The 27,402-nt window shown below is 40.7% G+C and overlaps 3 protein-coding genes across 3 annotated transcripts in view; all 3 read right to left on the reverse strand.

The window, feature by feature from the left end:
- The window catches only part of LOC148128312 (vomeronasal type-2 receptor 26-like), a 47,532-nt gene extending 47,091 nt beyond the window's left edge, over window positions 1-441 (reverse strand). The window contains exon 1 of the mRNA XM_087923208.1: window positions 298-441. Within this exon, the coding sequence (XP_087779334.1) occupies window positions 298-414 (117 nt within the window). The 5' untranslated portion in view covers window positions 415-441. The remainder of the gene's footprint in view (window positions 1-297) is intronic.
- A 1,831-nt stretch (window positions 442-2,272) lies between these two features.
- LOC148128313 (vomeronasal type-2 receptor 26-like) lies at window positions 2,273-13,182 on the reverse strand. Its single transcript, XM_087933482.1, has 7 exons — window positions 13,151-13,182; window positions 11,875-12,166; window positions 11,147-11,374; window positions 6,925-7,143; window positions 6,266-6,392; window positions 5,078-5,935; window positions 2,273-2,307 (listed from the first exon to the last, which is right to left on the reverse strand). Exons 1-7 carry the CDS (start codon window positions 13,180-13,182, stop codon window positions 2,273-2,275), a joined length of 1,791 nt encoding a protein of 596 aa, XP_087789608.1.
- A 7,221-nt stretch (window positions 13,183-20,403) lies between these two features.
- LOC113451114 (vomeronasal type-2 receptor 26-like) lies at window positions 20,404-21,315 on the reverse strand. Its single transcript, XM_087933576.1, has one exon. The coding sequence runs from the start codon at window positions 21,313-21,315 to the stop codon at window positions 20,404-20,406; it is 912 nt and encodes a 303-aa protein (XP_087789702.1).
- Between the last annotated feature and the right edge of the window lie 6,087 nt (window positions 21,316-27,402).

Genomic DNA, 27,402 nt, shown 5'->3' on the forward strand with positions numbered 1-27,402 from the left:
TTTTTCCGTCGAGTCGTGACAGGTCAGAAGGCAAGGGAACTATACTTCAATTTAGTACAGAGAATAGACTGCACCAAAAGGATGATTACACTTTTAGGAAAAGAAGAAATTCCTCTTGGAAAATATAGCCTTTCAGATTTATCTTATCTATCATTTCTAAGTTCTATAAAACCATATTTTGACAAAGAAAATACAAAGATATGCTCCCTCCCCAAACAACTTTATTTTCACCTTTGGTTTCTGTGTGTGCTTCTGTTATTTGTCTATCCGACAATGTATCCAGTGAAGCCCCCTTACCTGTGGGACCTTGAAGAGGCTGAAGATGGAAGCCATCAGCCTTGAGGATTTGGGGTTGAGACCCCCAATGACAGAGAGTAGAGGGTGCTGCCTGTCACATTTGTAACCTGGGACCATTCGGCCTTGTGTGGAGAGCAGGGAGAGGCTGAAGAGCAAACCTCTGTCTCAGTCTGAGAATTGCTATAGATGTGGAAGCCAAGGGTGATGTTGGGGAGGAAAACTACATCCTTGTTGACCTCTCTGACTGCAAACACCAAGGCTATGAACTGCTGGTAGTTCTTGGGTACAACTCTACGGTGAGAAAATCATTGGGGAAATTTTAAGGAAAGCTTTTGTGGGTTGATAGAGTTTATCCTGCCCCCCCACATTCTTTGTAGCAAAAAATCCCAAATTGTTTTGCTGCTAAGGCTGTTCCTTGATTAATATCTGGTGGCCTTGAGAGAAAGGAGAAAATCTTGTCTGTCCATATCCCACATCATTTTATACTTCTCTATTGTCCCTCCTTTCTTCACTTTGCTCCAATGGGTATAGTCCTTCCCAATTGCTCCTCTTCTACCCTAAAACATTTGGTCCTCTCTTGGAGCAGCTTCTTCTGATCTGGTAACTATTGCCGAGTACCAGACTTCAGTGGGGGTCAGAACTTTGATTTATTGAAGGCCATTATTCACGAGCAATCTTGATTCCAAAATGGAGGAATTTCTTCAAACTCCTCCACAGTGTCAATGGGTTGACCTCATCTTTGAGTTTTGCATCAGGAGTTTCTGTCCAAATTAATATTATAAGCCAACTTCTTCACAAGGCCAGCACAATTTCCAAGGGGTTGTCCTTCTTACCTTTTTTGGTGGTTTATTAGCTTCCTAAATTCTGGAAAGATGGAGAATTATAGGCTATTTAATGAATTCAATTCTTTATTGAGATCTGAACTATGGTAGGGCATTGCAAACATCAGTAGAACAAGTATTTCTGAAAAGAGTCCCTGAACACAAAGCAAACCAAATAGTTAGTTACACCTTTCCCTTCTGGGTGAAACTTACAAAATATTCTCCAGAAGTAGAGATGGGTCTTTTTCAAAAGATTGGAAGTTCAATTTATGTATAGTTTCCAGGGGAAAATTCCCACCAATAATGAAATTACCAGGCCTGTAATAGTATCTCATAGTTTGTAAAGTTTGTATCTTCTTAGCAATAGTTGGAGGCAGGAGCCACAAGAGCAGCAGTAACAGCAGGAGAGGCAGTCCAATCATTTTTCTCACCTTCCCTCCTAGATCAGAAATCAAAAGGTTTTTTTTTTTTTTTTGCAGAAGTTGAATTGCAAGGAGGACTAGAAATCTCAGCAGAGCTTTAGCATAAGAGAGATAATCTGTGCCACCTGGGTGGCCCCAAGGCAAATTTGTATCCAATTATGCTTCCTCTTACTTATGTTTGATTTATGACCAAAGAGATTACTAAGGCCAGCTGAGTCTCAACAAACCCTGGAGTTGGTTCTTTGCAACACAAGGCAAGGTGACATGTCCTGCCTACACTGGGAGAACTCAGAGTATCTAATTTAAAGCAGGTTTTATCTTGGAAGATTTTTTAGTGTAGAAATCCATAGGGGATACATTAGAAATTGCTGTTCTTCTGATAATTGCATGGAAAAGCAATTGTCCTATTTACTGAGCAATAGCTACTCTTCATACAGCAGGTGGAGAAAAATGAGTTTGGGTCTCCTGTTGATAATCCACAGATCAGATGCTGTTAAGAGTAATCTGTTGGGTTGAATTTTGTAAAACTGACCATGTTCAAACAAGATGGAGTTTTGCTTCTTCCATAATTTGTTTGGATGGTATAGGTGTGGACATGGTGGCAATTGACAATAGAACATGGTGGCATCTGACAATCAATTGTACCCTAATAAGTCTGGGCAATCATACCAACACTTGGATGGAATAAGTGCTATATACTTTATATAAATACCAACTTGCCGGATGATGAAATTACACACTAACTCTTTGCATAGAATTTTGATCTGATCTAAGTATTGTACATAATATTATATACTGTAATATCCTACTTATCAATGAATACGTCAGCTTCAACCATAACAATACAAGATCATACAATAGATACAAACTCAAGGTTAATCACATCAAACTTGATTGAAGGAAATACGACTTCAGCAACAGAGTGGTCAATGTCTGGAATGCTCTACCTGACCTGTGGTTTCTTCCCCAAACCCCCAAAACTTTAACCTTAGACTGTCTACTATTGACCTTTTCCTAAGAGGTCTGTAGGGGGCAGCATAAGCGCACCAACATGCCTACCATCCCTGTCCGATTGTTTCTTTTATTTTTCTTATATGTACCCATTTCATGTATTCATAACTATGTATATACTTATACCTATGATCTTGTAAGCGATCGACAAATAAATAAATAAATAAATAAATAAACAAACAAACAAATAAATAAATATCAACTTAAAAGTTGGCAGGAGAACCTCTCAAGGTATTAGGTTAATTAAAACTCTATAGGAAGGTTGTCCAAGAAGGAGTTGGAATCATAAAAGTTTGTCTGCTCTGTTAGTCTTGGGAACCAGGTCTTCAGAATTGTGAACTGGTGTGGGAAAGACAGCATCACCCATGGTAAACCTCTGGATTGGCTCGGGTAATAGGAATGCGTATATGGTGTTATGTAATCAGCAATGGGATCCTACCTGTTCTTTCAAGTCTCTAATCTTCTGGCTGAATATAGAGACAAGCAGTGCAACACTACAAAGGCTTCCATGCAAAGTTCATTTATTGGATTGTACTAGGCATCCTCAAATATAACTCACAGTTACGTCAAGATTCATCTAACGTAAATCATCTCAAGTAAATTGATCTGACAGAAAAGAAGATAAAATGTAATGAATATGAAGATATATAATGATGCATTAAGGATTTAAAGAAATAGATTAAGCAATGTATTGGGAAAATTATAAAATAAGATGGGAAAAGCTTGATGATTAAAATTAAAGAAAATATATAAAATAAGATTAAGAGAAGTTATTAAATGTGAAAGACAAATAGGAAACAAAATCAAGTTTGTAATGGAAATGTGTTAACCTGGAATCATGCTGTTCACTGAAAAAAAGATTTTTTTTCCTGTAATATGTGAAAATTGAATAAAACTTTTGCAAAAAAAAAAAAGAGATTCATCTAACGTCCAATCTTTGCCGCAATAGTTGCCTCCATATTGTAAAAAGATGGTTATCTTCATCCCATAGTGATATACCAAAGGAAGACTCCAGCATGATGCTGGGGTCCTGGTAAGAAGGCCCCCAAACTCCCCCAGCCCAACCAAAGGTCAATTCAGTGACCAATCAGGATTACAGATGTGACCACGTGACATGAACTACATCTCCCAAGGGGCATTCAATACATTTCCCAGGAAGCATTCCCTTAAGGGCACAGCCCTCATTCCCAAATTAACTATATACTGTCTAACCAGCACATGTTCCATTTATTTATGCGTGCAGCTTTCCGCACATCAGCTGAGGCTCGGCAGCGCCAATCATCTGAGAGGATAAAGAACAGAAAAGCATATGGGAGGATGGAAGGGCCAATCCTATGCTTTTCTCTTCTTTCTCCTCTCAGATGATTGGAGGAGCCTTTTTTTTTTACTATCGGTTCGGCCGAACCAGTAGGAATTTTTGCAATGAGTTAATTACATACGAATCTCTGGGATTCTATCCTGAAGGTATTCCTTCAATATTAGAAGTACTAAACAGCTTGGTCACAGCCAGCACATAATTAAGTGCACTTTTCCCTTTGTTTCACTCTTCAAAATTGATATCTGGAGGCAAGATGATTGCTAGAAAGTTCTCCCTCTCTGATGCCATCACGCAGATAAAAAGAGCACAGAATGACAGAGTTGGAAGGGACCTTGGAGGTCTTCTACTCCAATCCCCTGCTTAGGCAGGAAAACCTATATCATCTCAGGTTGTCCAATCTATTTTCAAAAACTTCCTGTGTGTTTTTTTTATAATTTTATTTATTTTCAAAATACATATAAAATTTACATTTTAACAGTTTTGTGTCAAGCGTTACATATATACTTAAATACAATATTTACAATTCTTTAATTTTAAATTAATATGTAATTAATTCATTAGTAGAGAAGCAGTCATGAAGTTCAATCTTCTGGTGTTAGGCTACTTTTCAAAAAACAATTTTTTGCAGCTTCCTTTGTCATATCATAACATCCCCAACAAAAATATTTCAGGTTTTCAGTCAAGATGTTGCTGTACCTTCTTTTCTAACCATGTATGTATTTTTGTCCAATATTTTTTGGCTTCTACAGAAGCCCACCACATATGGTAATATGATCTGGGTATCTAGTTGTATTTCCAACATTGAACTGATTTATCTTTAAACATCCTTGACAACCTTGCAGGCGCAAAATACCATCTATCAAACATCTTATATAAGTTTTCATTATATGCAACTGACGTTGTTAAAAAAGGGCAACAGTCATGATGGAAAGTAATAACAACATATTTACGCAATTATGATTTATTTCCAAGTTAATCATGGGGCCTCCCTGGGGAGAATTGGCAGGGTGGGTCTTGTTGCTGATTAAAAGGAAATTTGTGATTAGCACATAACTTGATTTCCAATTACTTAATGAAAAAGCACCTCTCTCATTTCATCATTTATTTTTTTTAAAAATCAAACACAAAAATGTTAAAATTAAACATCCATCCCCACATAAATCAGACATTCTTATGCCTCATTATATTCTCTCTACAATTCAAATGGCGTCTGAATAGGATAATGAAGCATTTGGGGAAAAAGATGCAAGCCAAGAGACCAGCCCCAGAGGCCAAGATGGAGAAGATCTCCACGGCCACCATGGACTTCCCTTTGGTGCTCAGGTAGGTGGGGAGGAAGGTGATCCAAACACTGCAAAAGACCAGCATGCTGAAAGTAATGAACTTGGCCTCATTAAAGCTGTTGGGCAATTTCCTAGCCAAAAAGGCTACCGTGAAACTCACAAGGGCCAAAAAACCCAGGTAAGCAAGGACAGCGTAAAACATTGAAGCTGAGCCTTCATTACATTCTAAGATGGCCTCTCCTACCAAGGAGTGGAAGTCCAAGTTGGGAAATGGGGCAGAAGTTACCATCCAGGTGGCACAAATAACTGCTTGGATCACAGGACAGCCTAAGACAATGGAGTTGGTCAGTGGTTTTCCTAAGAGTTTCCTTGTTCTGTTCCCTGGCTTGGTGGCCACGAAGGCCAGAATCACCATGACAGTTTTTGCCAAGACAGAGGAAACTGCAAGGGAAAAGAGAATGGCAAAGGTAGTTTGTCTGAAAAGACAGGTGAGATTCCCAGGTTGACCAATGAAGAGGAAGGAGCAGAGGAAGCAGAGCAGGAGGGAGACCAGGAGGATGTAAGTGAGATCTCGGTTGTTGGCTTTGACAAGTGGTGTGTCATGCCATTTAAGGAAAATTGCCAGGACTCCCAAGGTGATCATGGCGAGAGAAAGAGTGAGAGACACTAAAACATATCCCAGGGTCTCTTGATAGGAAAGGAAGTGGATTTCCTTGGCAATGCAATGGTCTTTGTCCTTGTTAGGATATTGTTCTTCTGGGCAAGGATCACAGCTTTCAGAATCTGAAATCAAGAATACTCATGGAATATCAAAAGGAACAAAACATCCTTCAATATAGACTATCCTGGGGGTTGCTTGTGCATTTTGCATGGACTCATTCAGATATTTTTTTTCCAGGGAAGGGCAGGCAGACTTTGTCAGATGTACCTCCCTCTTCTCCAACAGATTTGTCTATCTCCTGGGAGACTGATAGCACTGACAGAAAAACACAGCTGAAAAGCATGAATCTGTTGAAGAATGTCAATCTATCAAAAATGAGCACAAAATTGATATTTGTTTCTACTGAATGTCTTCCTAACTCCACATAGATCTACACTGAAAATTTACTCTACCTATCTCCTTGGAAATGGTTCCTTCTGGACAAGGGACACATTGATAGCAACAAATCTGCTGGCCCTCTGGAACTCTTCTCCTCTCTCCTGCCTGGCATCTCTTCTTGCCACACCTGGCAAAGGGCACCTTCTAAAAGAGAAAAGAGAAATTCTGTAGATATCTTCAGCAATGCTTCACTTATTCATTTCTTCATATTTCTCTTTCTGTCTCTAGAATATCTTCAAAAGCAATGGTTAACTGAAGTGTAACACAAACCAAGAAAAGCTCCAGGGGGATTATAGCTAGTGCCAATCTGAACCGATTATTGGATTCTGGAGATTGGAACTGTGGCTTGACCTGCAAAAGAAGGGTTGTGAACTGAGCTATAGCTTTTCTGAAAGAAACAGTGATGGAGATCCAGCTGAATGAGAATGGTCCATGGGAACCACTTTTGGCTGCTTTATTTGCATCCTGGGTTTCAGGCAGAATTTCTTCCTGATCTCAATTCTTTTTGATCGATCACAAATCAGATCTTAAATAAGTTACATGCAAAACAGCTTTTTCCTAAAATGGTTGTCAATTTTTTGATTCAGTAACCTTTTTTCCAGTAAGGGAAACATTTTGAATTCCCCAGAAGAGAATGACTCTTTTTCTGGATTTATTTGACCTTCCAGCTCACCTTTTTTGCCCAGACAATTGCATCAGAGTTGATGGTGAAATCCTGTCCTGCAGGAGCTCCAGGAACAATTTCTCCAACTTTCACAGGGACAAAAGATTCATTGGGGAGGAGAACCCAGTTGAGAAGATCATAACGAGTAGATCCCAGTCCATTTTCTGAGAAGTAGATTTCATCTCCAGCATTGTTGTTGAAGTAGACATTTCTCAAATAGGGAAGAAGCTGAAAGAAAAGAGACATTCAGAAATTGCTAACACTTTCCATACCTCTAAGAATTTGTTTTCCTCACAGCACTTGCCCTGATTTGTGACTTCAGTGGATATAGAGATCCATTCTTTATGCTTTGATGCAGAAAAAAACCTCCACAATTTCATAAATGTCAGACCACATTGAATCCTGTTGTGGTGTGCTAAAGTTGACAGAGGCTGGTTTCATACAACAAGCAGTTCCGTGCAAGAAATGGCAAATGAAACATGTGGGATGGCTGTCAGTATTTAGAGTTTAGAGTCAGGTTAATGGCAGGGTTCCAAGTAACACACCCAACACAATCAAAATGCCGAGGCAGGCATGTTCCTCAAAGTACAGATTTATTAGGAATGTCATATTGGCACGTCTGGTGAAACCTTTGAATAGTTCTGAACACCTTTGGGAAGGTCAGAGATCCATGAATCTTAGTGTCAACTAAAAAGATACTCCTTTGGTCTTTTTAGCTGCCAGAGAAAGGGAGTGGGGGAAAACAAGGCATTCTTGAAATGCCTAGATATCAACTCAGCAACCCAGCAGTCAGAGCATAAGAAAGTTATTGGAGAGCATGATGGATGACTCTTGGAGACTGGTGTGGCCTATTGGAGAAGTCACATCCAGGGGGTGGGGGAAAGACCAGGGTCAAGGGAGAAATGTATGATGTGATTGAGTACCGGCTGCACCCAGCAACGCACCAACATGGCAAGTTCTAATAAACCAATTTGTTTTTCTGAGATGCAGCGATAGACTTTTGCTTGAATGAGGGGGAGTTGTTGGAGTTATATATAATTGGTTTCTTTTATTTCTCCTACTCCCTTTTACCCCTTTTGAATCAAACATTATACTTAATCTGTATTATTGTTGTTTTTTAAAATATTGCTATTTTAATCTGATTTGAGACGCCATACTGATATTTAACCAGTAAGTTCAAGTGACACCTTTTTCTTGAAAATCTTAGGGAACAGAAACTATGGTCTACAGACCAAACAATCAATCTAGGCAGGTATGTTGTCTCCCTGGAGCAAAAATAAAAGATACAATGGAGAACCTTAGGAAAACAATCAACCCCATGGATTATTATGCATTTCTTCTCCTTCTCCTACATGTGGGGGACCAATAACATAACAATGGATCTGAAAACAATAACAAGCTAGGGAAGAAAGTCAAAGAATTAGGAACACAAGTGGTGTTTTCATCTATACTTCCAGCAAAAGGCCAACATCCAATGAGGGAACAAAGGATTTTAGAAATGGTTAAATTAACTGGGGAGAGAAGCAATGTTTATGACCTTTATGACCTAATTCTTTAAAAATATAGGGAAAATAGGGATAAATAAAACTAACATAACAGTAAGCAAGTACTGTAAATAAATAACAAGGTATAAAAACAAGGACAAAAAGACCAAAAACAGGATAGAAAAAAAGATATAAAACTTTTTACCCTTAAAACGACCAGCAAAAAGAAACAAACTCACGGAACAGGTGACCACTACTTATTGTGTTATGCAATATATGTTCCATGTATGTGCTTGTATGCGAAGAACACCCAAATTACACATCTATTAATTGTAAGCCATGTGAACTACTAGACAAAAAAGTAAGGGATCTAGAGGCAGCTCTGGCCAAAGTCCAACCTACAAAGAAAGCGATGCCCAAATTGACGAGAAACAAAAGTTAAAATAAGTAAAAAAAAATAGTAAGAGAACACTTGTGTGATCTTACTGAATACAAATCACTGAGACCTGATGGATTAAATCCCCAAGTTCTAAAGGAGCTGGCAGAAATCATCCCAGAACCACTGTATCAGAGGTGGTATTCAGCAGGTTCTGACCAGTTATGAAAAACTGGTAGCGAAAATTTTGAGTAGTTCAGAGAACCGGCAAATCCCACCTCTGAGTGCAGATTGTACAGTATCCTTCCCCTGCCATGCTTACCAAGCCATGCCCACAGAACCGGTAGTAAAAAATTTTTGAATCCCCCCACTGCGCTGTATCACATACAGGTAGAATCAAAAGAATTGCACCCCTGACCTTAGGACTTTCCTTTCACCAGACTTTGACAAACATCAGTTTGCCTACAGAGGGAACAGGTCGACAGACAATGCCATAGCTACTGCCTTACATTCTGTAGGGAGCCATCTGGAGAAACCCGGAAACTATGTCAGGATGCTTTTCATTGACTACCGCTCAGCCTTAAATACTATCCTGCCGATCATCTTTATCGAAAAGCTGACTGACTTGGATTTTCCTTCTTCCCTCTGCAATTGGATCAAATCCTTTTGGCGGGACCGATCACAAACAGTGAGGGCTGCGTCTGTCACATCCACCTCCCTGAAACTCAGCACTGGCTTCCCACAGGGCTGTGTGTTCAGTCCCTACCTGTACACACTGTACACACATGATTATGTATTGTCTGACCCATCCATTGTGATCATTATGTTCGCAGATGATACTACCATATTGGCTCTCATTACAGGTGGAGATAAAACAGTGTACAAGGGGGAGGTTAAAAAATTATCCTCATGGTGCCTAGAAAACAACTTGTACCTGAACATCAGCAAGACAAAAGAGATGGTGTTAAGACTTCTGGAAGAAGAGAGAGGAACCCGCCCCACTTTACATCAAGGGGAGCGGTGTGGAGAGAGTTTCCTCCTTTAAATTCCTGGGAGTCTACCTCAGCAAATATCTCACCTGGAAAATCAGCACAACCCAGGTGGCCAGAAAGGCCCAACAAAGACTCCATTTCCTTAGGGTCTTGCGAAAGAATAAAGTGGAACAACAACTGATGACCTCCTTTTACCAGTCCACAATAGAAAGCATCCTCACATATAGCATGATGGTGTGGTATGCTGGCTTGACAGCCACAGATAGAAAAACATTACAGAGGGTAGTGAGCACAGAACAAAACATTGTGGGCTGTTGTATGATACCACTAAATGAAATCTCCAGGGCTCGCTGCCTTAGAAAAGTGAGGAAAATTCTGAGGGACAACTCACATCCCAGTCAGCACTTCTTCACTCTCCTACCATTGGGTAGGAGATAGAGAAGTAGAGCCAGCTGTACCAACAGGCTGAAGAACAGTTTCTACCCATGGGCTATCAGACTTCTGAATGGAAAATAACTTCATGTCTAGTATGATAGACTTGGAGGGCCGGCGCGTTGTGCAACAAGGTCACACAGTGTAATAAGATTAGGACTGGATTAGGGACTTCTGTTTTCACTGTGAGTTGTGTTAGGTGTGTGTGTGCACAAAGGGAGGCTCAGCCAATCTCATTGGACACATGTTGTACCCTGACAATAAAGGTATTAGTAATAATAAAAATGACAAAGTAGAAGTGTTCCAATATTTGAGGGGCTGGATTAACAAAACACAGAGATTACCTGCCAGGACTGGACATTTGAGATCTCCTTTCCAAGCCTCATCATGGCTGGTTGCCCTCTGGATCCATGCATTCCATGTAATGCATGTGCAACAGCATAAATGGCATTGTAGATATTGTAACTTTCACCTTCCATGCTTGTTTCAAACATGTGAGATGGCAGGCTCTGTAATTTCTCCTTTCCAGTACATAAATTCTCCCCCTGTTCAAAGATCTCTCCTGGTTTGTAGATCTTGCAGCCAAAGATCAGTTGCCACCATAAAGGGAGAAAAAAGTCCCCTTGTGGGTTGAAAGGGTCTAAAGACATGAGAAAATGGCTGAATTCTGAGACATCCCCAGTGTGGTCCCTAAAATGCAAGGCCCCATGATAAGGTTGTATAAGTGGCAACATAAATTCAGTGCTCATCACATTAAATTTCCAATTGGATGTAAAGATCCAAACTTTCAGTAATGATGTATGTGTTTCATCAGCCATCCTAACTATCTGAAAATTTGCAAAACTACTGTACTGTCCAAAAAAAATAATCACTTCACCTTTAGACCAAGTGTTTAAAATGTGATGAAAGTTTGTACCTTGATCATTGTAAAATTCAAATTTTATTACTTCAGTGAAGGCCAGGCAGATCTCCTTCTCCTTCAGCTTTAGTATCAGAGATGAGATGAAACGTTCCCCACCATCATCTTCATTGGCCATCAGCCCAACCCAGTTCCACTGGAAATGCAGGAGCAGCTGGATTAAACCCTCATACTGAGCAGATTCCTTGGGATTGATCCGGAAGAAGGAAGGATAAACTCTTGTGTCTCCTTGGCTGAACTCAAAGCCAACACCAAGCTGGAGAAAGTGAGATTCTTCTTTCAAAAACAAAGTTAAAGTTTTAGGGTGACTTTAGGGTTCCCCATTGTGTAGTTAATGCCCCACCAGTCAGGCTGACCCACAGGCTTCACCTTCTTCCCTTCTTAGGAAGAGCCACCAGTTCCCTGTTTTACCTGGTTGTGATAGGTCAGAAGTCAAGGGCACAAAACATCTACCTGATATATAGAATAAACTGCACTGAAAGGCACAGAAAGATGACAAACTTCTATGAAGGTCAGGAAGGAATGCCTCTTGGCAAACACAGCTTTTTAGAATTCTGTCGGTATCTTTTTGCAGTTATACAAAAATGTATCTTGACATATAAAATAGAAAAATGAATTCAACTTTAGGATGGATTGTCTAAGTCATAAACCTCTGGTTTGTCCACCATCCAACCTCACTGTTATGTTCATCCTTGGCTTCTGTATGTGTTTTGATTGTTCATGTGCTCCAAACTGTGTCCAGTGAAGCCTTCTTACCTGTGGGACCTTGAAGATGCTGAAGATGGAGGCCATCTGCCTTGGGGATCTGGAGTTGAGACCTCCAGTGACATAGAGCAGGGGGTCCTGCCTGTCACATTTGTAACCTGGAACCATTCGGTCCCTTGTGGAGAGCAGGGAGAGGCTGAAGGTGAAAATCTTCCTCTCTGTCTTCTGATTGTCATGGATATGGAAGCCAAGGGTGATGTTGGGCAGGAGAAGCTGCTCCCTGTTCACCTGAATGAGAGCAAATATGAAGGCCAGGAACTGCTGGTAGTTTATGAGTAGGGGTCTATAGTGGGGAAAAGAGTGGGGAACATTATAGGAAAGATCTGGTGTGCTGGTGGAGTTGGCCTTGCCTTTTTTGTGTGTCCTTGGAGCAGTAAGTGAGAAGTTCCATTGGGCTGTTTTGGCTTCGTTAAGGATGTTCCTTGATTCAACTTGGGTGGATTTCTGAGAATGGAGAAAAGCCAGGGCATTCTTATCCCAGATCATTTTATACCCCTCTATTCTCCCTCCCTCCCCAATTGCTCCTCTTCCTCCCTAATCATTTTCTTTCTCTCTTAGAGCAGCTTCCTCAGGTCTGAGCAAAAGACTCCAGCGGGAGCCACAGCTCAGATTTACTAAGGACCATTATTCATCAGCTCCATTGATTCCTAAACTAAGGAGTCTTTTGGTAGTATCTCACATGGGAAAAGGGTTGAAACTGTCTTTGAGGGTTTTTTTTACAATGACTTTCTGTCCATATTAATATTATAAGTCAACTTCTTCACTAATATATACTTGTGTAACTGATGAAGACTTTTGAAGGACTGGGAATTCTCGCCTTTTTCTTAAGTTTGGCTCTTTATTAAGAAAGCAGTAGCAATGGCACTTAGATTTATGGAATGGAATGGTTTATAGACTCAGTATATTGCCCGCAACAATTTGGGTGCTCATTTTACGGACCTTTTAAGGATGAAGGCTGAGTCACCCTTGAGCCAGTCAGGATTGAACTCCTGGCTGTGAACAAGCCCTGAATCCAAGAGAAAGAAATCATCTACATTTTCCCCCTCCAGGTGAAACTTACAAAATTCCTTCAGGAAGTAGAGATGGGTTCTTTTGAAAGTCTGGGATATCATAGGTGACCAAAGTTACCCGGGGCAAATTCCCTCCAATAATCAGATCACCAGAACTATACAATTCCCATTCAAATTCTGTCTTTAAATGTTTTGGCAACAAACACACAGTTTGAAACTTCTTAGCAGTAGAAGGAGGCAGGAGCCAAAAGACTAACAGCAGCAGCAGCAGGAGAGGCAGCCCAATCATTCCGGTCAGCTTCCCTTCCAGATTAGAGTTTGTGCAGAAGCAGAATTACATTGGAAATCTCAGCAGAGCTTTAGCACAATGGACAACTTCTGTATCTTCTGGATGACTTCAGGGCAAATTTATCTGCTGCCTCTTTGTATTAACACATTTGTATTTTATCCCTTTGTTTCATCCTGTCTTATTCCAAAATTGGATCATGTGTTTTATTTTATTTTAATGATAAGGTTGCAAGGCTAATCAATCAATAAACTTCTATTATATCAGTCATGCTTTCTCTTACCTGTGTTATGCTTTACACGAAGACCAGCTGAGTCTCACTGAACTCCAGAGTTATCTCTTTGGAAGACAAGCAAGTTCCTCCCACCACCACTGGGAAAACTCAGAGCCTATTTTTAAAGTAGATTTTCCATGGGTTGAAATCCTCAGGGGATACATTAGGAAAAGTTACTGTCCTACCCACTCAGCAACAGATGTTGTTTGAACATCAGATAGGGAAAAAACATGTTTGTGTCTCTTGTTGCTAATCCACAGAGCACATGGATTTGAGAGTTAAGGTGAAGTTGAAATTTTGACCAACTTGAAGGTGAACACCTGCACACAAGATGGAATTTGGCCTGTGCCCTAGTATGTTCAGATAGATTGAATACTACTGAGGCACGATGGCAGTCAGTTGTGCCCTAGGAAGTGTGAGCAATTATACCTATGTTTAAATGTAATGAGTGGCTTAGTTATACGCGCAAGATGAGGGATGGAATGGATTAATGGATCCAATTTATACGGCCAACCATTTCATGCAAAATCATTCTGGGCAGCATACAACAGCCCAGTAAAAACTGTAAATAAGGAAGACAATCGTTGCTTAAAACCTTTATTAAAAATGTTTTGGTCTTCTAGTCCAAACCTCTGCTCAAGCAAGAAACCCCTGCAATATTTCAGGGAAAATGTTCATGTGTTTTTTGACAAAGCGAATAACAGATCAGTGAAACTACATGGACAGAGTGTACTTGGGCATCAGTAAGGCATTTCACAAAGTAGATGACAACTTACTTCTTGGTAAGCATTAGCAGCAGATAGATTTGTATGCACATTCAACATGTGGTCTGCAATGGAACTATATCTACATGAAGGGACATGGGCAGTGGGACACCCCATGTTTTTGTCTTAGGTCCAGACCTCAACATCTTCATAAATGATTTAGATAAGGGAATAGAAGGGGAATTATCAAATTTGCAGATGACATCAAGCTGGGGGGAATGGCTTTAGAATATAGGCTCAAAATCCAATTTTTTTTTGGCGTACTTAAACACTGGGGGCTATCCCACAGAATGTGATTCACTAGAGAGAAAAATAAGGTTTTGCACTTAGTCCAGAAAAACCAAACGCACAGATATAGAATAGATGATATCCAGGGTCCCTCCCAACTTCGTTATTCTGTTAACATAGTGGCCCATCCTCCTATAGTTTTATTTATATTTGTGTTTAATATTGTGTTAATTGTGTTTATTGTTTCTTTTACTGTGCACTGTCCAGCGTCACAATCACATTTATCAGATCGGTGCAATCTGATAAATAAAGGACCAGCAGCAGAATCATCACAAAGTTTATCAGTGAACTTGGGATGCTGTCACTGGTGTGTTGCAGGGTGAGTTTCCTGGAAGCTGAACAGGACAGGAATGGTGGCTTGTGAATTGCCTGGAGAAGGATGACCACTGGCTAGAGAGGAGTTGCTGAAAGGGATGGACATGGGGGCTTGATTGACACTGCAGAATTCCCACCTTTCTTCCTGCTCAGCCCCCTCTCCTCAAACTGGCCTTCATCTTTAATTGGTTGATATTTTCTTCTAAATACTTCCATGCTCATTTGCCCTTTGGCTTTGGAACATTCCCAAATACACACGATCTTTTTCTGGGGAAAAAAATAAAATTACTAAAATATACTATGTTTTATTGTGATTGGCTTATGGGGCCTGATTTTGGAAAATAAAGTGGCACAGCAGTGAGAATGCAATATTGTGGGCTAACTCACTGCTCACTGCCAGCGGTTCCCGACTGGCTCAAGGTTGACTCAGCCTTCCATCTTTCTGAGGTGGGAAAAAAGAAGACACAGATTGTTGGGGGCAAGAGGCTGACTCTGTAAACCACTTAGAGAGGGCTGCAAAGCACTATGAAGTAGTATATAAGTCTAAGTGTTTTTGCTATAAGGAAATCTAATACAAAAAATATTATTGGTCCTTTTTGCTTTTCTCCTGCTAAAATGTGCAACATCTAAAGGTTTAAATTATTAACATTCAGTTCAGTTCCCAAGTGGTCTACCCTCTTCCATCTCTCCAACTTGATTTTCCTATCCCAATTGACTCATTCATTCCCCATCTCTTCTCTGGCTGCTTCTCTGATATCAGCAATGCTTTATTTCTCCTGGAGCACTATTGTATAAAGAACGATGTTTGTTGAGGTTTACTTCCCTTGGACTTTCTTTCCAATCCCTTTTGCATAAGAGAGGGAAAGAAGATGCTCTTGGATTGTCTTTCTCTATCTTTCTCCCATCAACCCATGTACTCGCTTTAAAGCTCCTTATCAGCTCTCCCCACTTGCTTCTGGGCCCCAGATGGAACCCTCAACCAGGGTTAGAAGATTTGGGGAAAACCAGTTGGTTGAAGAACTGATGACACAAGTGTAAGTCACCTAACAGTTATTTGGATTGGAAATATATAAACTAGGATAGACATTTTAATACTATGCCTTTAAGAGGATACTAAATCTGTAATTGGGTGTGGTTCCGCAAATGGCCATAAGATGGAGCCAGAAACCTGGATTGTTAGGAGTGTGTGTTTGAGTCTCAGTGAGTCTCTGTTTCCTTCTGTTGGAGAGTATTGCCGTTTTTCCTAAAGACTAAAGACTGTTACTGATCGTTGATGTAAGTCTGTTACTGAACTGTTTTTTTGATACTGGACTTTGTTATTTGGATTATTCCTGAACTGAACATTGACTGTTTTACCTGTGAATGACTTGTACTGCTTATCTTGGACATTTAAACATTTATTGGAAATAAAAACCTACATTTACTATGCAATGTATCGGTGTGCTGTGTGTGTTTTATTCAACTCTACTCTCACTATGTCTCCCTGTATGTGCTCATTCTCCTAACGGGGAATTACCTCAACGATGAGATCATGCCACTTCCCCAACTCTTTGTGGGAATTTCACAACAGAAAATGACAGAGGTCTGAAATCTGCTGATGTTAGAAAAACGGTGCCATGATTGAGCAGGAGGCTGGACTAGAAGACCTCCAGGATCCCTTTCAGTTGTATTCTATTCTTATGTGTTGCTGGAGGTTGCCTGTCCTTGAGAATGTGTGTGTGTGTGTGTGTGTGTGTTCTCCTGGACATTGAGGAGTTGAATCCATTTGCTGTGAGCCTTTGGAGAAGAAAAAGTGAAGAAGAAAATTATATTGATGATACTTCCCTGAAACTAGGGCCAATGTAGAGAAGGATTGAGAAATACCACATATCTAAGGAAATACCACGTTTCCTTAGATATTTCTCCCATGGATGAACCAACAGCCATGGTTCATCCATGGGAGAAATATCTAAGGAAGTGTTAGCAGTTTGACTGTCTGAAAAACTCTCTCAGCTTTGGGAACCAAAATACTCCACAAGACAGATTTGCTAAAGGCAAAAGAACACTGAGGATTCCAAAACTGGATTTGCTGTTTTTTTACAATTCACACCTTGTAAATAGATTGATTTTCTCATGATTTCTCTCCAAATTAATATGTCAACTTCTTTCCTTAGCCAGAACAGTTTCTAACATGTACCGTCTTCTTCACTTTTTAATCTGTTTATCATCCTCCTGATGAAACTGGGACATTCTATCTCATTTTATGAGGATGGCTCTTTATCTAGAAAAGCATCAAGGCTTCTGAACCAGAGGAGATTTTGGAAGCATCATTAGAACAAGAATTTCTGAATGGAGCCTCTGAATCCAAGACAAGAGAGACAATCCGCTAGTCCATTCCCTTCCATGTGAAACATACCTTCTTGTAATTGGAATCTTTGATGGCTGACAGTTAAATTTCAGTGCTTGAAAGAGAGATAACTTTTCTAGGAGCAAATTCCCCCTAATAATGAGATTCCCAGATCTGTAGTAGTCCTTCACGGTTCTCAAAGGGTTGTTTGGTGCACAAATGGTTTGCAATATCTTGTGAGTAGTTGAAGGCAGGAGCCAGAAGAGAAGCAGAAGGAGAAACAGCCCATTCATTATTCTCACCTTCCTTCCTAGATGAAAAATCAATGTTTATTGAGAACTTGAACTGCTGGTAGCTTCCAAACAAAAATAATAATATCACCAAGTCTTTAGGAGTAAATCAGCAAGCTGTACCATTCTGGTACACCTTGGGGCAATTTAATATCAAGCATGTTTTTGCTAACCTGATTTGAATTGCCTCAAAAGAGAAACTTGAGGCCAGTTAAGTTTCATTGGTCCCTAGAAATTGCCTTGTTTTATGAGCAGCTAAGGTGGTACTTCCAGCCTCCCTAGGGAATGCTCAAATTGCCAGCCCTGGAGCCATTTTTCTCCTGGCATCTTCAGGGCTGCCACAGTGGAGGCAGGGCGAGCTGTGGGAGTGAAAGGGGGGAGAGGTAGAGATAGGAAAGGGATTGTAACCTAAATAAAATTCTTTCCTCTGAGAGCCAAGAACATTCCCACCAGTTGCAAAAAGGTGGAGTCTGAGGCCTGATAAATGTTGCACTGTGACGTGATTGGTCCATGTGATGGACTGCAGGGCAGGTGGAGGAAAATTGCAATTTTAACTATGGGGGGAACCCGAGGGGTTTTTAGAGTGGGTTTCCCAAATTTTGCCAATATGACCGACCTAATAAATCTGTACTTTGAGGACTATGCCAGCCTTGGAGTTCTGTTGGGAGGGTTACTTGGATCTATGATATAAATCCTATTTTATTTAAGCAGATTTTATCTTGAAAGAGTTTTATGGGTAGAAATCTATGGGGGTATATTAAGAATTACTGTTCTTCCAATAATTGCAAAGAAGAATAACATCCTACTCATTTAGCAATAGCTTATCTTCATACAACCAGAAGGAGAAAAACAGGTTTGTTTCCTGTGTTGTTCACCAAAACAGAAGTAGGAGTTGAGGGTCATGGTGCAACTTGTATTCAGCCTACCTGAAAGTGAGTATCTGCATCTAAGATGGAGTCTGTAGAATAGAATAGAATGGAATGGAACAGAACAGAACAGAACAGAACGCAGAACAGAACAGGACAGAACTGAACATAATAAAATAGAACAGAGTTAGAAGGTACCTTGGAGGTCTTCTAGTCAAGCCCCTGCCTAGGCAGGAAACCCTACACCACTTCAGATAAATGGTTATTCAACATCTTTTTAAAAACATCCAGTGTTGGAACATTCACAACTTCTAGAGGCAAGTTGTTCCACTGATTAGTTGTTCAGATGGAGGGAGGGATAAGGAGCAAGGTTCTAGTGTGGTGATCAGTTGTAGCCATCTAAAAGTAAGCAATAAGTTTGTATGAAAGAACTGCTTGATTTATTCTTATATGGAAAGGGATGAAATTAGAAGCCCATTTCTCCATGAGATGAGGTACTTGAGATGTATGGCTAATTTAAACTCTGCTGGAGTGCTGCCTAGCAACTGGCTAAAGGCTGGGAAATTAGTCTGCTGTCAGCTGGTGAGGAAGAATACCATCAACCATGATAGAGTTGTTCAATGGTTTTCCAGTGTGGTCCCAGAAAGCTGGTTCTGTCTAGTGTGTGATGCCCAATTAAACACATACAGAGACGGAGATTTTAAAAAGCTTTATTCTGCACAGGAGAAAAGACACAGGGGGATCATTCCCATTGGGCCTGTGCAAAGGCCACTCCTTCAACAATACAGTTTTTATACTTAAGCCCACCTTAAGCTAACCTTTTTGAGATCAACCTATGACTTTGTCACTGTTTATTAATAATGCTTAGCTTGCATCTGTATTGTCTAACAGCAATCAGCACATTTGCCTCTAATTTCTAAGAACAATTAGTACACATTTGCCATAATTACCATGCTTCCCCCAAAATAAGACTGGATCTTATATTACTTTTTGCTCCAAAAGACACATTATTTTCTGGATAGGCCTTATTTTCAGGAAAATATGGTACTAAATGCATCTGTCTGGCTGATGTTCTTAACTAAGACTTATTTTGGGGGTAGGTCTTATATTAAGAGCATCCTGAAAAATCATGTCTTATTTTCGGGGAAACACGGTAGTATAATTCCACCAAAGTTCCTATTTAGAGAGGATAGACCTGAGTGAAAACAGTGTTGTATATCACTACTAGTAGTAGTAGCATTAGTAGTGTAGTAGTAGTAGAGTAACAATTATATACTAATGATAGACATAATTTAACATAGAGATAATAGTAATATATTATCAAAAGTGATAGAAATATAAGACAATATACATAAAAAGAACTCAAATACTTAATCTTTCTCTTTTGTATCTTAGATATTTTTTATCAAAATGAAACATCTTGCCAATGGTCCAGTGCTTTTGCAGAACTTTTGAGTCTAGGATAATCTAATCAAATACAGTTTAAAAGAGAACCTATAACAAGCTCCACTGATTTTCTATCCTTTGTTCTGGATGGGGTCACAGTACCTAAGATGGAATTGATGTGCAGTTGGGCTGATTTAATTAAAAACTAAAGACTGGAAAAGGTGGGTCTGGATGTCCATGGATCCCAAGGAATTGATGTCTGGAAAAATGTGGTTGGCATTGGTAGATGATATAAATATTATCTTTATTCAATGATCAGTCCTCACAGCCTGTGATGGGAACTGTTATCAGCATCTGATGTTGAGTCATAAGAATTTTGGCTCTGTTGCTCAAGCTAAGAAGAACTGCAAATGATGAAAACTTAATGCGACATTACAAAGCACAATAATTAGAAGCTGAGTTTTTCAGAATAAAAGGGAGGGAGGTATAAGGCTTAATGGAGTTCTTTCTGGTTAAAGTATTTGTATATTTGAATAAAATTGAATTCTTCTTGCAGACCTTTCTAAGTAGGTCACATAGAGCCAGACAGAGTCAACAAAAAACAGAAACCCTCAACATCATTTTTGCTAGAATGTGCTTGTTGTGTCTGGACATAGTTGGAATGGAAATTTCTACATTCATCTGCACAGAAGTAACTATATGTTGTCTCACATTCCTACTTAACCTTCCTCATGAGGTGAATTCTATTATTCAGATCTGGCCTCAGCATTATAACATAGCATTTGGGGAGAAAGATACAACTCAGCAGACCAGCTGCAGAGGCCAAGATGGAGAAGATCTCCACGGCCACCATGGACTTCCCTTTGGTGCTCAGATAGGTGGGGAGAAAGGAGACCCAAACGCTGCAGAAGACCAGCATGCTGAAAGTAATGAACTTGGCTTCATTAAAGCTGTCAGGCAGCTTCCTGGCCAGAAAAGCCACTATGAAGCTGATGAGACTCAGAAAACTCATGTAGCCCAGCACAGCATAAAACATGGTGGTTGAACCTTCATTGCATTCCATCACAATTTCTCCCTTCACAGAATGAAAGTCCAAATTAGTAAATGGGGGGGAGAATGCCAACCAGAAAGCACAAAGAGCTGTTTGCAGAAGGGGACAAGTCAGGACTATGATCAGTTGCTTCCCCAAGAACTTTCTTGCCCTGTTTCCTGGCTTAGTAGCCATGAAGGCCAGCACTACAGTCAGAGTTTTTGCCAACAGAGATGAAATAGCAATGGAGAAGACAATGCCAAAAGTGGTTTGTCGGAGGAGACAAGTGAGGTACCTTGGCTGCCCGATGAAGAGGAAGGAGCAGAGGAAGCAAAGCAGGAGGGAGACCAGGAGGATATAGGTAAGATCTCGGTTGTTCGCCTTGACGATGGGTGTGTTGTGGTGTTTGATGAAGGCTGCCAACACGAAGATTGTGACTGAAGAGAAGACAAGAGCTAGAGAAACTAAAATGAAGCCAAGTGTATCCTCATAGGAGAGAAAGTTCATGGTCTTGGGAATGCACAGGATGTGGTTCTTGTTCGGGTGTTGGTCTTCTGGACATGGGATGCACTGGGCAGCGTCTGAAAGAACAGGCATCAGTATACATTAGACAGAGAACCAGAGATTGTCTTTGAAGGGAATTGCTTTCTCAATGAAGGAATTGAAATGCCCCAAACGCCCCATCTTTTTACGTCTGCTGCACACAACACAGAAGGATCCAGTGGAATCAACCTAAGATGTTATAGCCTCTAAAAACTTATTGGGAGTAATTATATAATGACTTAATTGATTTGTTTAATTTTATTATTACATTTTTGAAATTCCCAACTCCCAAACTGAGGAACTCTGCTCAGTGTTCAATAAAATATTGCTGTCAGGATTCCGGCATTGCGCTAATTAAATTATGAGCCTTTAGCCAAGCTTCCAAAACTACAAAGAATTTATTAGAAGCAAACATGTCGGTATGACCTGTATGAAGCCAATTGTGAGACATGTAATAAACTGTCACCTTGACCCTGGTTTCCCCCCACTCCTTTGAGTGTATCATAATTCTTATTCTCCAATGAAACACATTCATAGCCAAGAATCATCAATCACGCTCTCCAATTAGAGATTTGCACAGCAGAAATTCCAATCACTTAGTTATAATATTTTCAAGATATGAATGGAATGCACTTTTGGTTTCAAATTGTTGCATTGCTCTGTCAAATTTCTTTCCACCCCCCTCTGGTTCATGGCAATTCTAAAACTGACATAGAAATGTTTTATGAGTTAACAATTAAAACATATAAGCAGCACATAAAATTTAAAACTGCTAGTAACAATTTAAAGGATCAATTCAATGTACCACTCTTAAAAGTTCTGAATGACTGAATGACTATAATGCATTCATTGATTTTTTTTTTACATTTTGAAATTCCCAACTCCCATTGCGAGGGACTCAAGGCATTCAACAAAGTAGACCCCAACCTACTAGAAAAAAGTGTGATAGGTAGCATTATCAGCAGATGGATTTGTAACTGGCTGACAAACTATTCAATGAGTAGTCCTTAATGGTGCTACATCTACATGGAGGGAAGTAAGCAGTAGACTACCACAAGATTATTTCTTAGGCCTGGGACTCTTCAATATCTACCTAAATGACTTAGAGGAGAGAATAGAATGGAAACTTACCAAATTTGCAGACGATACTAAGCTGGCAGTAATAGCTAACACCCTAGAACAGTGGCCCCCAACCTTTTTTGTGCCGTGGCCTGATACCGGCATCACAAAATCATCCGCGGCCTGGTACCATTATCAGCACACATGGCAAGGCGAGCTGAGTGACCGGCCAGCCAGCCGTTCCTCGCTTCTCCCCGCCACCTTCAACTCCTCCTTTGTACCTGTGTCGATGGGCTTCGCGATGGCTTCGGGATGGTCGCTCGGCTCGCCTTGCCATGCATGCTGAAAGAATCCTTGTACCTTAGTTTTGTTCGAAGCCGCCCACCCCTCGATGAAACTAAGGCGTGAGGATTCTTTCAACACCCAAATGCCGCTTTCTACCCGGAAAAGCTCACCGGAAGCACTTTTTCATCAAAACAAGATGGCGGCGCCAAGCAAACTGGTGGCCTGGTAGAAATTGTTCCACTGACTGGTACCGGTCCAGGGACCAGTGGTTGGGGACCCCTGCTCTAGAAGATAGGTTCAAGATCCAGGTGGATCTTGACAGACTTGAACATGCCGTATCTAACTAAATGAAATTCAGTGTAGAGAAAAGTAAAATTCTACATTTAGGCAAGAAAAACCCAAAGTACACATATTGACTGGGTGAAACCAGGCTCAATAGCAGTAACTGTGAGAGGGATCTTGGAGTCTTAATGGACAACCAGCTAAATATGAGCCCGCAGTGTGCAGCAGCAGCCTAAAAAGCAAATGCAATCCTAAGTTGCATTAACAGAGGGATATAATCAAGATCAAGTAAAGTACTAATGCCACTCTATAAAGCCTTGTAAGACCACACCTAGAATGCAGCATCCATTTTCATCACCACACTATAAAAAAGATGGGATTTTTGAAAGAGTGCAGAGAAGAGCAACCAGGATGAGGGGACTGGAGGCTAAAACATATGAAGAATGGTTGCAGGAACTGGGCCTGGTTAGTCTAGGGAAGAGAAGGACTAGGGGAGACATGATAGCAGTCTTCCAATATTTGAAGGGCTGCCACAGAGAGAAGGGGGTCAAGCTATTTGCCAAAGCACCTGAAGGCCAGACAAGGAATAACTGATGAAAACTGATCAAGGAGAGATTTAAGCTAGAAATAAAGAGAAATTTTCTGACAGTGAGAGCAACCAACCAATGGAACAACTTGCCTTCAGAAGTTGTGGGAGCTTCATCACTGGAAACTTTCAAGAAGAGGCTGGTATCTGTCAGAAATGGTGTAGGTCTCCTGCTTGAGTGCAGGGTAGGACTAGATGAACTACAAGGACCCTTTCCAACTCTGTTAATCTGTTAAACTGACTCTGGTCAGTGTTCAATAAAATATTAAAATATACAAATAGTACATAAAAGTTACAACTGCTGCCCACAACTTAAGAAAGGATGCATTCAATGGACCACTTTTAAAAGTTCTGAAAGACTTTCATGTTGATTTGCTCAACTGATTTGCCACCTCATGTTCTCTCTCACTCCTCCCCAGGAAGCCATGCCAGACCTCCTCATTCCTGCTGGAAGGTCTCCTTGAGCAACTTTCCTGTTTGATTAGAGATGGTCCCTTCTAGGCAAGAAGCACATCCGTAGCAACAACTGGGCCTCCCCTCTTCAACTTTCCTGGCTTGTCCTGGAAGGCAGAGCTTCACACAATGGGAGAAAGGCTTTGTCTGAAAGGAGAGTGAGATGGAGAGGTTAGAAATGTTCAGCTTGGCTTTGGGGTCTGCGTAAAAGCAGCCCTTCCTTCCACTGAGTAGATTTTCCATCACAACAACCTGGAAGCAGCATCTACTCCCCACCTGGTTGGCCCACACGATGGCATCAGGGTTGATGCTGAAACCTTCAGCTGAAGGAGCCTCTGGATTGACCCATCCGACTTTCTGTCGAAGGATCGTCATATTTGCAAAGACGACCCAGTTGAGGATGTCAAATCCTGCGTATTTCATCCCAGTTTCTGAAAAGGACACTTCTTCCCCAGCGGTGTTGTTGAAAAGGAGGTTTCTCAAGAAGGCGTGCATCTGGAATTGCAAAACAATCAAACCAACAACCAAAATGTCCATTAAAGAGAAGAGACTTTATATAAAAGATATTTAAAATTGCGATATGCATAATACATGTTTTTCTCCTATCCCAGAGATAAAAGACAGATGGAGTTAGTCATTTTTGAAATGGATGAAACCAACATTTCCCCAATAGGTTTTTATATGCAGTCTCTTCAGGGGTGGGTTGCCAGGGGGTTCTCAGGGGTTCAGGAGAGTCCCTAGGTAAGATGTTCCCTATTATTCGCACCTATTTTCCCCAGCACCATTGTGAGTTTATTATGCACTGCTGCAGAGCCACAATTGCAAGTGTGCTGTTAGCTGATGGAGAGAATCACCTTTGATGAATAAATGGCAAACATTAAAAAAACATAAATTAACCTCCCCTATAAATGGAAGTTTGAAGGAAGAGGAAAATACCATGCCGAAAGGAGATTTAATTAATTTTGTAAAATATGATATCTGGTTGTATCAAAGTTACAACTAAGCTGTAGACTGAGGCAAAATTCAATTTCTGGATCTGTGAGATATTCAGCTTCAAGGATTGAAACTAAAAAGTATTTATGCTTGTAAATATAAATGAGTAAAACTCTCATTCCAAATGACTTCTCCACAAAATATTTTTAGTTAAGCTGTTAATGAATTACTTCATTAATGAAGTAATGAATGAGATGCACTCAAGGGTGGGGTTTACTGATTCGGACTGGTTCAGGTGAACCAGTTGTTAAATTTACATCTGGTTCATCAAACAGGTAGTTGAACCATCTGGCTGGCCTTGCCCACCCTGCCCCTTCCTTCCCAGGTGTCTCCACACAGCCTGTTTTGGATGCAGGTAAATGCAGGGTCTGCGTGGAGGCTCTGGGAAGGCCAAAAATGGGCCAAAATGGAAGTTCTGGAAATCTGGAAATGGGCCTGTTTCCAGCTTCCTGGAGGCCCTCTGGAGCCCAAAGGAAGCCTCCGGAATCAGGGGAAGGCAAAAAATGGCCTTTCCGGAAGTTCCGGTAGGCTCACACCCACCATGGCCATGCCCACCCAGCAACCGGGAAGAGAACCAGTTGCTGGGCTTTTTGAATTCCACCCCTGGATGCACTGATATTGCATTTTCCACCATTTCTGGCAAGAGGCATTGATGTCCTTCATTGTTTTTATTGCCCCTAACCCTAATCCCTAACCCTTGTCTTGATCAACAATCTTAAAATCAAAGTACACCCTGTTTGTTTGTTTGTTTGTATATATACGTGGGTATTTTCCCACGTCATTGTAGTTGTGCTTTTAAAGTTGTAGCAACGTTTCGGCAGAATCTCATCTGCCATCATCAGGCTTCTGTATAGTGTTCATCTGTGAGTCAGACTTTTACGGTGGTTTCAGATTTAAATTTGGGGCAGCCTATTGCTGTGCCAGAATGGTTTTTTCTTCACCCTGATTGGTTGGGAGTCTTGGTCTGTGTTTATTGGAGTTCGCTGTGTTCTGCTTGATTGGTGTTTCTAATATCTTCTGTCTGTTTTTTGGCTCTTTTTGTGTCTTGGTTGGCTGGCAACATTGTGTTCCTGTATTGGAGACTTTTAGTTCAGCTTGGCTCCGAGTAAATGGACGGCTATCATTAGTTAGGAAGCTAGGTTTCATCTGGGTGCCTGGTTGGGGTGTGTTTGAGCTGTAGGTATCAGGGGGGATCTGTCTGTGCCCAGGTGATTGCCTGGCTTGTGGTGTGGAGATTTTTTTGTTTGTGAGTGCAGGCTTCCAAATGATTGACAATCTGGTGGAATCATCTCTTCTATTCATGCTTTCTGGTCTTTTTTCAATCTCTATGGCTTCTCTGATGATTCTGTGGCTGGGGTTTTCTAGAAACACCAATCAAGCAGAACACAGCAAACTCTAAGGCTAATAAACACAGACCAAGACTCCCAACCAATCAGGGTGAAGAAAAAACCATTCTGGCACAGCAATAGGCTGCCCCAAATTTAAATCTGAAACCACTGTAAAAGTCTGACTCACAGACGAACACAATACAGAAGCCTAATGATGGCAGATGAGATTCTGCTGAAACATTGCTACAACTTTAAAAGCACAACTACAATGACGTGGGAAAATACCCGAACAAAGCTGAATGCCATACATACATACATACATATTTACATTGACTATTTTTGTTCAGATGCTTTCTTAACAAGTCCAGTCTTGTCTTCGAGGCTTAAGCCTGTACTTGCAGATCAGAAAGGAAGATCTGAAATGTTACCTGCCAGGGCTTCACAGAGAGGTGAAGGTGTGACTTCTTTCTGCCCCTCGTCAATGCCAGTTGTGACTCCAATGTATACGCAGTGTGTAACGCATGTGCAACAGAATAGGCAGCATTGTAGATGCTGTAGCTGAAACCGGTCATCTTTCCATCAAAGATGGAAACTGGGAGGGTGGCCAGGTTCTCCTCCCCTGTGCAAACCCTTCGGCCATCAGGTGAGGCCTGACCTGCCTTCAAAACCTCACAATCAAATACAATTTCCCACCAACTGGGGAGAAAGACATCTCCATGGGGTTCGTGTGGATTCAGAGCCAATAGATAATCCTTGAATCCTGGCACCGGGTTTGTGTGAACCGTGAAAGACAAAGCACCATGGAGGGATTTTAGTTTTCCCCACTCATAGTGATAGCCAATAGCTGAAAATTCCCATTGGGTGCTCAGGATCCAAACCGTCCGAAATGCGATGTCGTTCTCTTCTTCATAAAAGTAGAGAGATAAAATAAGACTTTGAAGAGTATTTGAATCCCCTGAGACAATTACAACTTGAGCATTATTGCTCGAAATTGTCAAAACCAGATCTATTTGTTCCCTGAACAATTCATTGAATATTGAGAATCGGGGAAAGATCTGTTTTACAAATTGTATACAAATGTCATGCTGGGCAAGAATGGCTTCAAAAATCCAGATGAAATGCTCACTGCTCTCTGAATTCTCAACAACAATCCCA

Source organism: Pseudonaja textilis, chromosome 1 (genome assembly GCF_049901715.1).
Source record: "Pseudonaja textilis isolate UNSWEBS1 chromosome 1, rPseTex1.2, whole genome shotgun sequence".
Classification (NCBI taxonomy): domain Eukaryota; kingdom Metazoa; phylum Chordata; class Lepidosauria; order Squamata; family Elapidae; genus Pseudonaja; species Pseudonaja textilis.